The 14,458-nt window shown below is 34.5% G+C and overlaps 1 protein-coding gene across 2 annotated transcripts in view; it reads left to right on the top strand.

The window, feature by feature from the left end:
• AKAP9 (A-kinase anchoring protein 9) overlaps positions 1-14,458 on the top strand; it is a 177,546-nt gene that overhangs the window by 77,997 nt on the left and 85,091 nt on the right. For both annotated transcript variants that reach the window (XM_030822060.1, XM_030822061.1), the window contains exons 10-15: positions 563-642; positions 2,445-2,580; positions 3,336-3,421; positions 7,289-7,403; positions 7,865-8,063; positions 12,975-13,071. In XM_030822060.1, coding sequence (XP_030677920.1) covers positions 563-642; positions 2,445-2,580; positions 3,336-3,421; positions 7,289-7,403; positions 7,865-8,063; positions 12,975-13,071 — 713 coding nt within the window. The remainder of the gene's footprint in view (positions 1-562; positions 643-2,444; positions 2,581-3,335; positions 3,422-7,288; positions 7,404-7,864; positions 8,064-12,974; positions 13,072-14,458) is intronic.

A 14,458-nucleotide genomic window follows, 5' to 3' on the forward strand; every position in this document is an offset into this window, starting at 1 on the left:
TTGAGAGTGGCGTAAATAACAGTACCAAACTAAAATTTCAGGAGTGCTTTGGGTTTGAATTTAATAAGATTTTAAGCATGTGATATTTTTAATGATGTCCTCTTCAAACAGGCTAGTGTTTTTCAAACTAGAGGCTAATTAATAGGTCCATTAATGGGTGGTGAAGTCAGTTTAGTGAGTAATGATCAACATTTAAAAAAAAAAAAAACAAAGTAGAACAGAAAACATTGGAGTACATGGCACTACAGTAGAAGAATATTGATTCTGAGATTTTTATTTCAGTTTTACATAGATGTATGTAATAGGTTATGATATATGATGCATTTTTTTGTGTTGGGTTGTAGTAAAAAGAAGTCACTGCTTTGTACCATTTTGTGGATAGAAATGGAAAATCCCACAAATTTTCTGAGACAGTGTTGAGCAATGGAAAATAACTCAAAGAAGTAAAGAATTTAAAATGATTCTTACTGCAGGGGAGCTTCCAGTTGAAACATAAGTTAAATATGATCATAGTTCTTAAGTATTTAAATTGAATTTCTTAATCCATTATCTGTTCTATTAGGTGATGAAGGAAAGCCTTTACATCTGCTCATTGGAAAACTTCGAAAGGCAGTGTCTGAAGAATGTTCTTATTTTTTACAGGTAAGATGTTTAAAAGTACTTTTATGGCCATATGTGGTGGCTGACACTTATAATCCCAGCACTTTGGGAGGCTGAGGTGGGCAGATCACTTGAGTTCAAGACCAGCCTGGCCAACGTGGTGAAACCCGGTCTCTACCAAAAAATACAAAAATTAGTCCAGCGTTGTGGTGTGTGCCTATAGTCCCAGCTACTTGGGAGACTGAGGCATTGGAATCGCTTGGGCATGGGAGGCAGAGGTTGCAGTGAGTGGAGATCATGCTACTGCACTCCAGCCTGGGTAACAGAGTGGGACTCTGTCTCAAAAAAATAATAAATTTTAAAAACTAAATAAAAGGTACTTTACCACAAAGAGTGCTAAATTATAAGTTGCTACTAATTTGATGATCACCCAGCCTAGTTTTCTCCACTACCTTCAGAACTGTACTTAGAAAGTATTCCTGAGTTTTTAACTTAAAATGAGCATTAAAAATTTTCCTGATTATTGGTTCGAAACAAAAGAAATTCAGGTAAATTATCTCGCCTGTAGAATAGACACTAATTGTTGATGTTGCCATAGATGAGTTATAAGGACAAGATGGAGACATCCTGGAAGACTGTAGAGTGAGCCAAAACACTAAGATGGCACCCATCTTTCTGGGTCCCAGTTTCTTTGTCTGTAAATTGGTGATTGTTTTAAGTTTTCTAAAATCAACTCTAATGTGAGAAAACTGCATCTTAGGGGCTATGCTGAAAATTTAATAAACTTAATTGACAGTATAGTTTAAGCAAATCTCAAGAAATCTGGAGAAATGGCAAAAAACAATTTGATTTTTAAGTCTAGAAGTTGGTGGTGGTAATTTTTTAGTTTTATGAAGAACAAAGGTAAAAGTTATTTGAGAGCTTATCAAATGATTATGGGGCATGTATTGTTTTAAATGATGATAGAAGTGTCTGTTGCTCAGGAGAAGAACCGGAACAATGTGTCAAATATTTTCAGTTTTTGTGTGTGTATATAAACTACATAAAACTATTCTTGTGTGTTAGGAATCTTTTTTTTTTTTTTTTTTTTTTTTTGATACAGAGAGTCTTGCTCTGTCGCCCAGGCTGGAGTGCAGTGGCACAATCTCGGTTCACTGTGACCTCTGCCTCCCAGGTTCAAGCTATTCTTGTGCCTTACCTCCCGAGTAGCTGGGATGACAGATGCACACCACCACGCCCAGCTAATTTTTGTATTTTTAGTAGAGATGGGGTTTTGCCATGTTGGCCAGGCTGGTCTTGAACTCCTGACCTCAGGTGATCCACCTGCCTTGACCTCCCAAAGTGCTGGGATTATAGGCGTGAGCCACCACACGTGGCCTCATGTGTTATGAATGTTATCTTAAGTATATGAATGTTACTCTTTTGCTAGATACGATTTCTTTAGAATTTATAGATTTCTTTCTGATCAACATTTCTGAACGTCCATCCTTGTCCTGTGGTGTTTTTTCAAAAGTATTTGAGATTACAGAGATACATCAGAAATAGGATCCAAGCTAGGAAGTGGTTGATTAAAGTATAAGATAAATTTTATTATAGGGAAGCAGAAAAAATTATGGTTTTGTGCAATGAAGTTTATTATCTTCCTGATATAAGAAGATTTCATGCCAGAGAGATAGATTTAGACTTGTTTCTTTTGCAGATTGATAAGGGTATGGAGAGAATGTTTTCTTAATTATTTTTATGTGCCATTTTGAGCGCCTTGCATCTAGGAGAATAATGTTTAATCTTTAGAAGCAGAAATCAAAATTTAAATTCCTTAAAATACACAATTTTGTTGTTAACAGACTTTATGCAGTGTCCTTAGTCAATATACTCCTGCTTTAAAATGTGAAGTGAATGCAGAAGACAGAGAGAATTCTGGTGATTACACTTCTGAAAATGAAGATCCAGAATTACAAGATTACAGTTATGAAGTTCAAGGTAATAAAAGCTTACCATACTATTGAACAGTATTTAATCCTCTTAAATTAATTGATGACAGATTTTTACTTTTGATTATGATTTAATCACCCAGCCAAGTTGTTTTTCATCTTAACATTTTATCCTCCTTTCAGATTCATGAAATCTCATATTTAATATACATTTTAAATTTTTATAATGCGATAATGGTGATATGAATATAATTGGAGCTGTCCACTATTGTCTATCCTCTATTTCTCTACTCCTATCTTTTTCCTTATCCTAATTCTTTTAACTTTTTATACCATAGATCCAAATTTTTAAAAGTTATTGTATTTATTGAATAAGTTCATATCAATGGTTTTTGCTTTAAAATGAGTAAGATAAACATTAAGAAATAAGAAATACATTAGTATCTTTCTTAATATAGATCTGCTATAAGTTTGTTTTAACAAATAGCAATGTCACCACTTTTTTGATGTTCTTTCACAAATAAAATGTTTCCTAGCCCTGTCCATTTGTATAGCTAATGAACAAAACGTGTATAAATTAATGACTACCAAAAGAAATTAACATATTTTAATATGAAATTTTCAAGTTATCTTCACAGCAGGCATTTCACATGAATGAGATTTCAATTTTTAGTTACCAAATAGCTGAGGTTTACTTCTAGCAGGCAATTTTTTTAAGTTATAAATAGGTGAATAATATTTATTGAAAAGATGCAGACTTTTACTGTGAAGTGAAATTATTGTAATTGTTTGTTTACCATCCAGACTTTCAAGAAAACATGCACACTCTTCTCAACAAAGTAACAGAAGAATACAACAAACTCTTGGTACTTCAAACACGACTAAGCAAGGTTTGTGAGATGGAAAGTGTATTGTAATATTTGCATTTATTGTATTGTCTGCTTTTTTGTAAGCTGCTTTTATCAACCAAGAATTTCTAAAGTAAGAGAACATGAAAAAGGAGATTGGGAAAAGTGACATATATTTGTAGTAGATAATTTATATTGGTAAGCTGAAAGAATTTCTGCAAGTCGAATAATAACCCCTTTAGAGAGTTTTTAGAATTATGATAAGTTAAAATATACATAATATATCAACTTATAAACTGTGTGAAACAATTGCATTTAATTTTACATATAAAATTAAAGTAGTGGGCCTTCTGTCTTAGAGAAAACTGGTAATGAGTTTAATTGCTTAGCACATAGCTAATTAGTTTCACACAGCATTATATATGTCAATTTTATTTTCAAGCAATTTTTTTAAAGTCTATAGAAAACTAGGTAAGACAGTATACGTGACACAGTGTAATTTATTAACTCTTATCAGTAAAACAACTTAAGGCATATATTGGCAAGGATAAGTGTAATTCTCATGTAGAAAGAAATCCAGAAAGATGTCTATGTCTATTTATTTGGGGTGCTTTTTGAGGTTCAGTTAATATTAAAATGTTTAGGCAGATTTGAAAGATTTAATTGATAATGAAAGTTATAATGTTGATGATTTATGTTTTGGCTGAAATTCTTCCTCTCCATCTCTCTCCCCTTCTCTCTTTCCCGGATCCTGTTTCTTCTTCCCGACTCTGTTTCTGTGCAATTAAGTACAACCTTATCAGTAGCCTTTCCAAAAATCTATAAACCTACTCCAGTAGATTTATATAAGTAGAATCTCTTTTGGTTTCATCTCTTATTTTCTTGTTCATTATGGATTTATGCCTTTTAAATATTCTTTACTATCACTTTAATTGAGTAATGGAAAGGGAGGAGGTTTATGTCAGTAATCACAAATGTAAATCCCTACATTAACTTAGCTAATAAAATAAATGAAGAAGGCCAAATGAAACCTGGAGAAAACATGCCTCATCCAAAAGGGGCGGCGGCTGCCCAGCTTATGCATCTTGTTGCCATTAAGTAGGAATCAGGGCCCAGTGTTTTTAATCTATTAATTTTATATGATTTTTTTCTTTTAAAAATATTAGGAAGTATAAACCAGGCATGGTGGTACATGCCTGTCGTCCCAGCTACTTGAGAAGCTGAGGTGGGAGGATCACTTGAACCTAGGAGCTTGAGGCTGCATGAGCTATGATTGTGCCACTGCACTCCTGCCTGGGCAACAGAGCTTAAGACCTCTTTTCTAAAGATTTAACACACACACACACACACACACACACAGAAGTATTCAAAACTAAACGTTCTATTTTAAGGTTGGGAAACAGAAAGCAGCCAGACAACAACAAAAACTGTTTTGTCCCCAAAAGAGCACTTTTATAGACTGGATTTAAAGTTCAAGCTTTCACTTTGTAACCTCAGATATAAACCCCATCTCTACTAAAAAAAATGCAAAAAAATTAGGTGGGTGTGGTGACACGGGCCTATAATCCCAGCTACTCGGGAAGCTGATGCAGGAGAATTGCTTGAACCCAGAAGGTGGAGATTGCAGTGAGCCAAGATTGTGCCACTGCACTCCAGCCTGGGCAACAGTGAGACTCCATCTCAAAAAAAAAAAAAAAAAGAAAAGAAATGTAGATAAATACGTTTGCTTAACAGGTAGATGAATATAGCAAACAGGTAGATGTCTTTTCTGCACAAGGGGTAATAAGAGGGTATCATATTTGAATGCAGTAAATTAGCTGCAATTACAGAGGCATTTCAGTTACTTTGAGATCAGGATCAGGACTGCAGTACATCACTGCCTAACCTTTTGGCTTCATCTTCTAATCTTCCTCCTCATTTCAGCCATACTGAGATACTTAGTTTCCCAAATGCATCCTGATCTTTGGCACCCTGGGCTTTTTTGCATGCTGCCCTTTCTGCATAATACTGCCCATCCCCTCCAAGCATTTTTAGTTTGTTCCTGCTTGTTCCAATTGGCTCAAATGTTTACTCCCTCTGTGTCATCTTCTTTACCTGTCTTTCTAGGCTTAGGCATTTCTTCCTCTGTTCCCTTAGCAACAGTACAGGCCTTGCTTATCGCATTTCTCTTTTTTCGTTACTTTAAATACTTGATTACCCTTCTGTCCTTCTTCCATGTTCCTATAGCTCCTTATACACATTTGCATTTGTATCACATTACTTTTCATGTTATATAATTGTTTACCATTCTGCCTCTTTCACTATTATTCTAAACCCTTCAGAATAAGAGAATCTTCTGTTTATTTTTATTTCCTTCTCTTAACACGGTGTTAGCATACAGTAAAGGCTTAATAAATGTTTGCTGAATGAGTTAGAAAGGTTGGACTGGAAACTTAATAATTTACCTGATGATCTTTATTTTCCCTGGGAACTAAGAGGCAAGATTCTCTGTTGAAATTACTCATGAGGTAGGAGTTGGGTAGAGGATTTATAAGAGTAGTGAACAGTTAAAACAGCCTTCTTAGCAAATAGCTTTTTTCTCTTTTGCTCAGCTGCTTCTACAGTATCCTTTGTTCATCCGGTCTTGCAAGTCCAAAGTCTTTTCCCTTGCTTTTAAAGTCTTCTGTTATTTGGATCTATCTCATTTAACTAGTTTTATTTCCCCCTCCATATCCAAATTAAACCCTCCTCAAGAAGATCATTGTCAATTATGGCATACGTCATTCTTTCACAAATATTCTTACTCTTTCTTCCTTATAGCCTTCCCAAATCATTGCCAAAAATATATGAGCCTAAATCAAAATTGACTTCCATAATTATTCAGATCCACATCGGTCTTCTGTATCATTGTTGTAATAGTCAGATTTTATAGTTTAGCCATTCTCTAATTGTTTATTTTCCCATCTGATTGATGAATTCTGTGCAGGCAGATATATTGTTATTTTTTAAATGGATTTTACATTTTTACTGTCTCTTGTCACAGTGCTGGTCACATTGATTATTAAGTATTTGATGAATAAATAAATTAGTACACACAAGTATCTGACATATTGCTGCTTAGTTTTATTTATTTATTTATATACTTACTTATTTTTTTAAGGCAGAGTCTTACTCTGTCTCCCAGGCTAGAGTGCAACGGCTCAATCTTGGCTCACTGCAACTTCCCCTTCCCAGGTTCAAGAAATTCACCTGCCTCAGCCCCCAGGTAGCTGGGATTACAGGTGTGCGCCACCACACCTGGCTAATTTTTGTGTTTTTAGTAGAGATGAGGTTTCACTACATTGGCCAAGCTGGTCCTGAACTCCTGACCTCAGGTGATCCAGCCATCTCGGCCTCCCAAAGTGCTAGGATTACAGGCTTGCTGCTTTTTAATAGTTAAGGAAATAAGCTGAGATTTATCTATTTTCATTATTTTCTTTTCTTTTTGTTTACTGTACAGAGCAGCATACCATGTGTCAGTTACCTGGTTGTACATAGGATATATCTAGAGATAAACAGGCTGTATTAATCAAGTATTGGTAATATAAAGTTTATAATGTATGAATTGAAAGACAGGGTTATACTATAAATATTGTTATCAGCTGTCTACCAAAATTCTCAGAAGCACTTGTTTTTGTAGTAAAATGAACTTCCTTTTAGATATCAGAGAACATTACTAATATAATTTCAGTGCTATGAAAGGTATGGAATATGAATTACTGTTACAGAAGAGAACAAGGAATAACTTAGAAGGGAAAACACTTGTATTAGAGTACCACAATTTTGGGTGGTTTTAAAAAAGCATCTTAAATGCAGAGTTGTTTTAATACAGCTTTCTAATTGCTGGATTACATATTTATGTTACTGCTTTTATTCTGTGGTTTTCAATAGATTTGGGGACAGCAGACAGATGGTATGAAACTTGAATTTGGAGAAGAAAACGTTCCAAAAGAGGAAACAGAGTTTTTACCAATCCATTCTCGGATGACCAATTTGGAAGACATTGGTAAATTTTGATCATATACCACAATGTGTTGTTTTTATACCAAATATTGAGTAATTTGCTTTTTTACTTTAAAATGTGAGCTAACGTAGTGACCTTTGGCATTTCACTGTAGCCTCTCTGATCTCAATTTTTTCATCCTTAAAATGAAAGATTTGGACTACTTATCTATTTGGTCCTTTCCCCCTTCTTATGTTCTGTGATTCTAAATTGTTTTAAATTTTAAAGATATAAAATGTTGGATTTAGGAGTACTACAGCATGAGGATCTAAAAGATGATCTTGAATTATACTATTTATGTTTCTTGTTTTCATCAGAATGAGTTTAAATTGAAACCAGAGTTATTACCACTAAAAACATACTTTTTCAAAAAAGAATTAATATTTTCTGTACACAGTGATTGTGCTATTTCACTAAGAAACTTATATTGAAATGTGCATTTTTTGTCTCTTTATATAACATAGATGTCAATCATAAAAGCAAGTTATCTTCTCTGCAAGATCTTGAAAAAACTAAACAACTTGAAGAACAAGTTCAAGAATTAGAAAGCCTCATATCCTCTTTGCAGCAACAATTGAAAGAAACTGAACAAAACTATGAGGCAGAGATCCACTGTTTACAGAAGAGGCTTCAAGCTGTTAGTGAGTCCACAGTTCCGCCAAGGTATTCATCTGCTTATAGCTTCATTCAACAGTATTTGTAGCTTTGTAACAATTATAGTATCCTCCAGAATGGTTATTTTAAAAAGTAACTTAAGCAAAGTTGCTAGAAAGAGATAGGATGTAGCATTTTTTAGAAAGAAGAGCAAGAGATCATTCTATATCTTTGAAATGCCTGAAAAAATGTTGATGTAAACCAAAGACATAGGAATTTTACTTAAATTTTTACATTATAAAGATGTTGGTTGTTGTTAATCTGCTTAATTAAATTGGCAATGCGCACATATTTGCAGTTTATTCTGTACCTAGTCTTTGCTACTTTGATATGGTGAATACTTAAGGAATATAAGATAGGATCATTCCAGTCATGGCAGGGTTTCCTCCACTTTATTGTCTCATGTTCAAATTCACCACGTCCAAAGTAGAACTCTGGATCTTCTCAAAATTTGCTCCTTCTGCAGCTATATCCCTCTGTCGTTCCTCCTCTTTCTCTTATACCTCTCTTCTAGTCTATCAAGACATCCTATGTTCTACACCTTCAAAAATATATGCAAACTGTACCACTCCTTAAAACCTTGCTGGTCTCTGCCATCCTTTTGTCTCAACTGGATTACCCTAACTCCTCCCTAAAGTCTATTCTCGACATAGTTAAAGCAGGTGCCAGAATCTTGCTTTTAAAATTTAAAATAGATGATATCATTCCAAAGCTCTTCTGTCCTACATGATGAGTACCCATTACTTTTCTTATTTTTAATCTCCTACTGACTTGTCTGTCACTGTCTTCTGACCCCAAGATATCTGTCACCAGTATCTGTGACCAGTATCTTGGGGTCCTCAAACAAGCATTATCAGTGTGCTTCTGCTTTAGGGACTTCTCATTGGCTGTTCTTTCTACCTAGAATGGTCTTCCTCCAGATACATGCCTGGCCAACTCCCTCACCTCCTTTGGATCATTACTCAAGTGTCATGTTCTCGTGAGGCTTTTCTTAACCATTCTGTGTAAATTAAAATTGTCTCCTAGAATGCTGATTCCTATTTCTCTACTTTATTTTTTCTATGTTACTTAATATTGTCTATTTATATATATGTATACATTATGCATATTTTATATAATATATATTATATATATAACTAGGTTGGTCGTGGTGGCTCATGCCTGTAATTCCAGCATTTTGGGAGGCTGAGGCAGGCAGATTACCTGAGGTTAGGAGTTCAAGACCAGCCTGGCCAATATGGCAAAACTCCATCTCTACTAGAAATACAAAAATTAGCCAGGCATGGTGGCACGCACCTGTAATCCCAGCTACTCAGGAGGCTGAGGCACAAGAATCACTTGAACATAGGAAGCGGAGGTTGCAGTGAGCTGAATTTGCACCACTGCACTCCAGCCTGGATGACAGAGCAAGACTCTGCCTAAACAGATTATATATATATATATATATATATAATGTGTGTGTGTGTGTGTGTGTGTATATAAATATAAATATATATAACCAAATATATGTAAATTTGGAGGGGGTAGATTCATTTTTATTTTGTTTATTGCTCGTCTCTGGTGAAAGACTTTAAGCTTTATAAGGGTGGGGCTCTTTTTCCATTTAGGTCAGTGATATATCACAAACACCTAAGATAATTCCCTGCACATAATAGGTACTCAATAAATTATTTGTTTAATGAATGAACAGTTTATAATTTAGTTGGGAAGTATGCTATAGTATATAACTAGCTCCGTAAAACCCTCAGAGATTTATTCTAACTGTGGCTGGCTCTGCTATTCTAGCACTGATGTCTTCCTAGGCACTTGCTAGTAAAACCTCCACACAGTTTTTTTGGATAGTGGACGAAATATTGAATGTCTGCTTGTTTGGAACTAGTCGTTACTCTTTTTTATTTGAAACCTACATATGGGCTTTGGAATTATTTGCTTGGTATTGGGCTTAGCCTTATAAAGCCTCCATTTTCTTTGAGATTGGTGGTTTCTAAACATGACCATACATCAGAAATAGTTGGAGGTTTTTGAACTTTAATATAATTTTTTAAAATACTTACAGTGAAAGATCACTGAATTATAATTTGGAGAGTCATACTCAATAGCTTTGAGATGGAACTTAGAAATCTGTGTTTTTAACAGTATAATTCGGAGGCATGGAACCCATAGATTGACATTTGGAAACCACTGCTTTCTGATATGAAACAAAATAGGTAATTAGGAAGAACTTTGTAATAAACAGTATTTCAAGTAACCTTCCTTTAATTAGTGATGCTTTCTGTCCAAAGCATGAAGAAAAGAGAGGCTTCTGGAAACATAGGCTTACATTGTTATTCCTACATTTGGGCTTCTGCCAGCTCACCAGCCTCTCAGAGTTTCTATAATACTCCGTGGAAATGTGTTGACAATGGCTTTGAATGAAAACCATTCGTTTGCTCCCTGCACGCCTACCAAAAAGAGTTTTACTCGCCACCATCCTCATTCTTACTAATAGTAATGAGTCAAAATTATTTTTTGTAAATAGCATCACATATTTTGGACACAACTGTAACACATTTTGAATACAGTATACTGTTCCCTGTGGGTAGACTTGAAATAGTTAAGAAAAATAATTGAGTCATTCTCTCAACAAATATTTGGTGATTTCATACTAGAAACCTCTAAGAGAAACACTGTGAGGTTGGAAAGATCATGGGTTTTAGTCAGACAGATCTGTATTTGACCCTGATTTGACCTTTTACTGGCTATATGATCTTGGACAGATTATTTAAACATTTCTAAATAATAATAAGGATAATAATAATTACCCTTAAGATTGTGAGGATTAAATGAAACAGTAACTGAGAAGAGCCTTAGCTAGATACCCTGGAGGTAGAATTCGATGTTTATGTAAAGTGGCTATTTCCTTCCAGGGACTTCAGTGTAATCACTGAAATAATAATTACTTGCAAAATAATTTTTCGAAGGTAATGATTGGGGAATATAACATAGTGATATAACTAAAATGCTGGAATTTAAACCCATGTCTTTGTGGCATTTTTCACTGCACATCTGTAATACTGCCTATTAGAGTAATAACAGCAAAATGGAAATGAAGGATGAATATTTAGACATTGCAATGGAAGGAATGTTGGAAACAAAGCAGAGGGGAAAAAACAAAGATAATTCTGTGTTGCTTGAGCCTAGGGAGTATGGAAAATGAAGGTACATCATATGAATAGGAAAATCAACAGGGGTTGCAGATAGTAGGAGCTTAATTGCAAGAGGGGAACAATGAATTAAGTTTACGCCAGACTATTTTTTTCGGTTTGGAGTAAACACTTTCAAATACTGTAAAGCTTAAAGAATGAAGTCATTGTGGACTAAGTAGTACTTTTTGGAGTTTAGATCATAATGACCGGATAGATAATCAGGAGGATTTTCTAGGCTGTGAAAGTAAGATCCAAGACATAAAGCCAAGGATCAGAGGAGTATATATAAGGGACAGTGAGGAAAAGAGAGACAAAATAGTAATAAAGAAGAAGCAGGAAAGGGCAGAGAAGAAAGAGAAGGGAACGAGTTTTTAGAAGCATGGGATGGTCATAGAACATGAGAAGGCAGTTCACAGCAGGAAAAACCTAAATGGCCAATAGCATTTGAAAGAAAATGTCTTCTCAAAAATAAAGACATACATATTCTAGCAAAGTTTTACAATTGTTATGACCCCTGATTGCTGAAGTTTTAAGAAAATACTTAAATGATACTATTATGAGAACAAAATTAATAAAACTTTTTGGAATATGGCCCTGTATTAAAACATTAAATATTAAGCTTAACAATTACTTATAAGATTTTATCATATAGAAACATCCATGGAAGTGTGCCAAGATACGTTTGTGAAGATCTGTATTATAGCATTGTTTGTAACGGTGAACAATTGGAAGCAATCAAATGGCCATCGTTAGGGGTTTAGTTATATAAGTTATGAAATGGGATGATGACAACTTTGGCCAATTTTGGACAGAATTTAGGGTAGAAAAGAATAGGAGAAAGAAGGATATGTGGACAAGAGGAGGGTCAAACTAAGAAAGCAGCATAGTTGCACATGAAAATGGGTGTGGAAAATTATATTTGCCAGAAATGAAAATTATAATTTGCTCCTTTTATTTTTTTCCCATGGTTCCTAAATGCTGATCTTAACCTTAGTTTTTATGACCTAAGTTAAGGGTTTTAAGAAAAAAATTTTTTTTTAATAATGAATGCATGTAAAAACTACACAATACAGATGTGAATACCAACAGATAAAACGAAAAGGTCCGAAAGTGAATATTTGTAAATTGAGATTCTTCTCTTTGCCACCACTGCTCCTGACTGAGTTCCACTAGAGGTAAACATTGTTACTTTCGATGTGTATACATAGGAAGAAAATCAAACTTTTTGTCCAAATATACATATGTATGTTAAAAGAAGTTTCTCATAAAAGTGAGATTTTACAAACTTTTTTAAAGTCACTAATATATCTTAGATAACTTTAAAAAAAAATGTTAGTACTGGCCAAGCACAGTGGCTCATGTCTGTAATCCCAGCACATTTGGAGGCTGAGGCAGGAGGATCACTTGAGGCCAGGAGTTTGAGATCAACCTGTGTAACATAGTGAGACCCCATCTGTCCAAAAAAACAGTTAGTACTTATAGTTCCATATCATACATTTGTAGTGTAAAATGACATAAAATTCAGTTGATCATCTGTTAAAATACTGTTACTCAATTGTGTTCTTTTAAGTGGAAATATTAGTCAAAAATATAATGTAACTTACAATACCTGTAACCCTTGACTCATTTTTGTCTCCCATGCCCCATTACACATTTTATGTGTGGTGTAGATTTTGGATGAACACTAAAGCACATATACAACTCTAATTCTTTAACTTTTTTTACTTATATTCAGCTTACCTGTTGATTCGGTGGTAATTACAGAATCTGATGCACAGAGAACAATGTACCCTGGAAGTTGTGTGAAAAAGAATATTGATGGTACAATAGAGGTATTATATTTTTAATTTTTATCTTTTAACTGTTATATACACTGATTTTTCTGCTATCATTTTTATGTCTGGTTTACTATCTAATAAATAGTTGCTGAGAAGTAAGCATAATAAATATGAGGATAATACCTTATATAGAAAACTCAGAATACACATGTAAAGAAATTTAATCTATTTATATAGCATAGGTAAAACACAGAGGAAGTTAAGTCTGAGGGGTTATATTTCCCTTAAATATGTTATAGTTTAAGATTTATCTTGTTTTTGTAACATGTGGGCTATGTACAAACTAGTTTCAGTGCCCTAGTCAACAAAGCTTTGTCTTCCCAGCATGGGAAGTTGGACCAGGCCATCTCTAGAAAAGTGTTTAGGGGCCAGGCGCAATGGCTTACGCCTGTAATCCCAGCACTTTGGAAGGCCAAGGTGTGTGGATCATGAGGTCAGGAGATCAAGACCAGCCTGGCTGGCATGGTGAAACCCCATCTCTACTAAAAATACAAAAAATTAGCTGAGCGTGGTGGCACTCGCCTGTAGTCTCAGCTGCTCAAGAGGCTGAGGCAGGAGAATCACTTGAACCTGGGAGGCGGAGGTTGCAGTGAGCTGAGATTGCGCCACTGCACTCCAGCCTGGGTGACAGAATGAGACTCTGTCACAAAAAAAAAGAAAAAAAAAGGTTTAGGAATCCCCAGAATCCAAGACAATATGGCTGGGATAATAGATTAGGCCTATTCCAATAAGGTCCATATGGTAGATAAAAAAGTTCCACATCTTTTAAAGTGCATGCCATCTAACTAAACCACCCCCTGCCTCTGCTCAACATTGTGTTATTGTAAATTTCTCACACCTGCAACTTTCTCAGACCTGCAGCTGCCAAACCCTGGTCTTCACTCAGTAGATTTTTAGCTCTTAAGTCTTAGAAAAAATTAAAACATCGTTCTTCCTTGCTCAGTATACAGAGGAAAGATGTTAGACACATCCTTGATTCTGCTGTACTCATCCCATATCATGATGATTGGTAAATAAATACTTTCATACTGAGAACATATTTATATTTTTTAAAAGTTTATGGTTTTTTCTGTTGATAAAAGTAATTTGTATTTGTAGAAAGTTATAGTATTAATAAGTACCAAGAAGAAAAGAAAATTTGCTTGTAATTTTATGAACAAAGATAGCCACTGTTTAACATTTTACTTAAAAGAAAATATGTACACACATATATATTTTATTAGTTGTATTTAAGTGTCCTTTTCCCACTCTAGAACTGTACGTTGGCGTTTATAAATATGTAAACATATTTCTCTTTGCATCTTTGTTAAGTTCACAGTAGTAAGTATAATTATTTAGTAGAATTATTTACTAGAATTGTTTTTTTTTTGTTTTGTTTTGT

The sequence above is a fragment of the Nomascus leucogenys genome, chromosome 11 (assembly GCF_006542625.1).
Source record: "Nomascus leucogenys isolate Asia chromosome 11, Asia_NLE_v1, whole genome shotgun sequence".
NCBI classification, from domain to species: Eukaryota; Metazoa; Chordata; class Mammalia; order Primates; family Hylobatidae; genus Nomascus; species Nomascus leucogenys.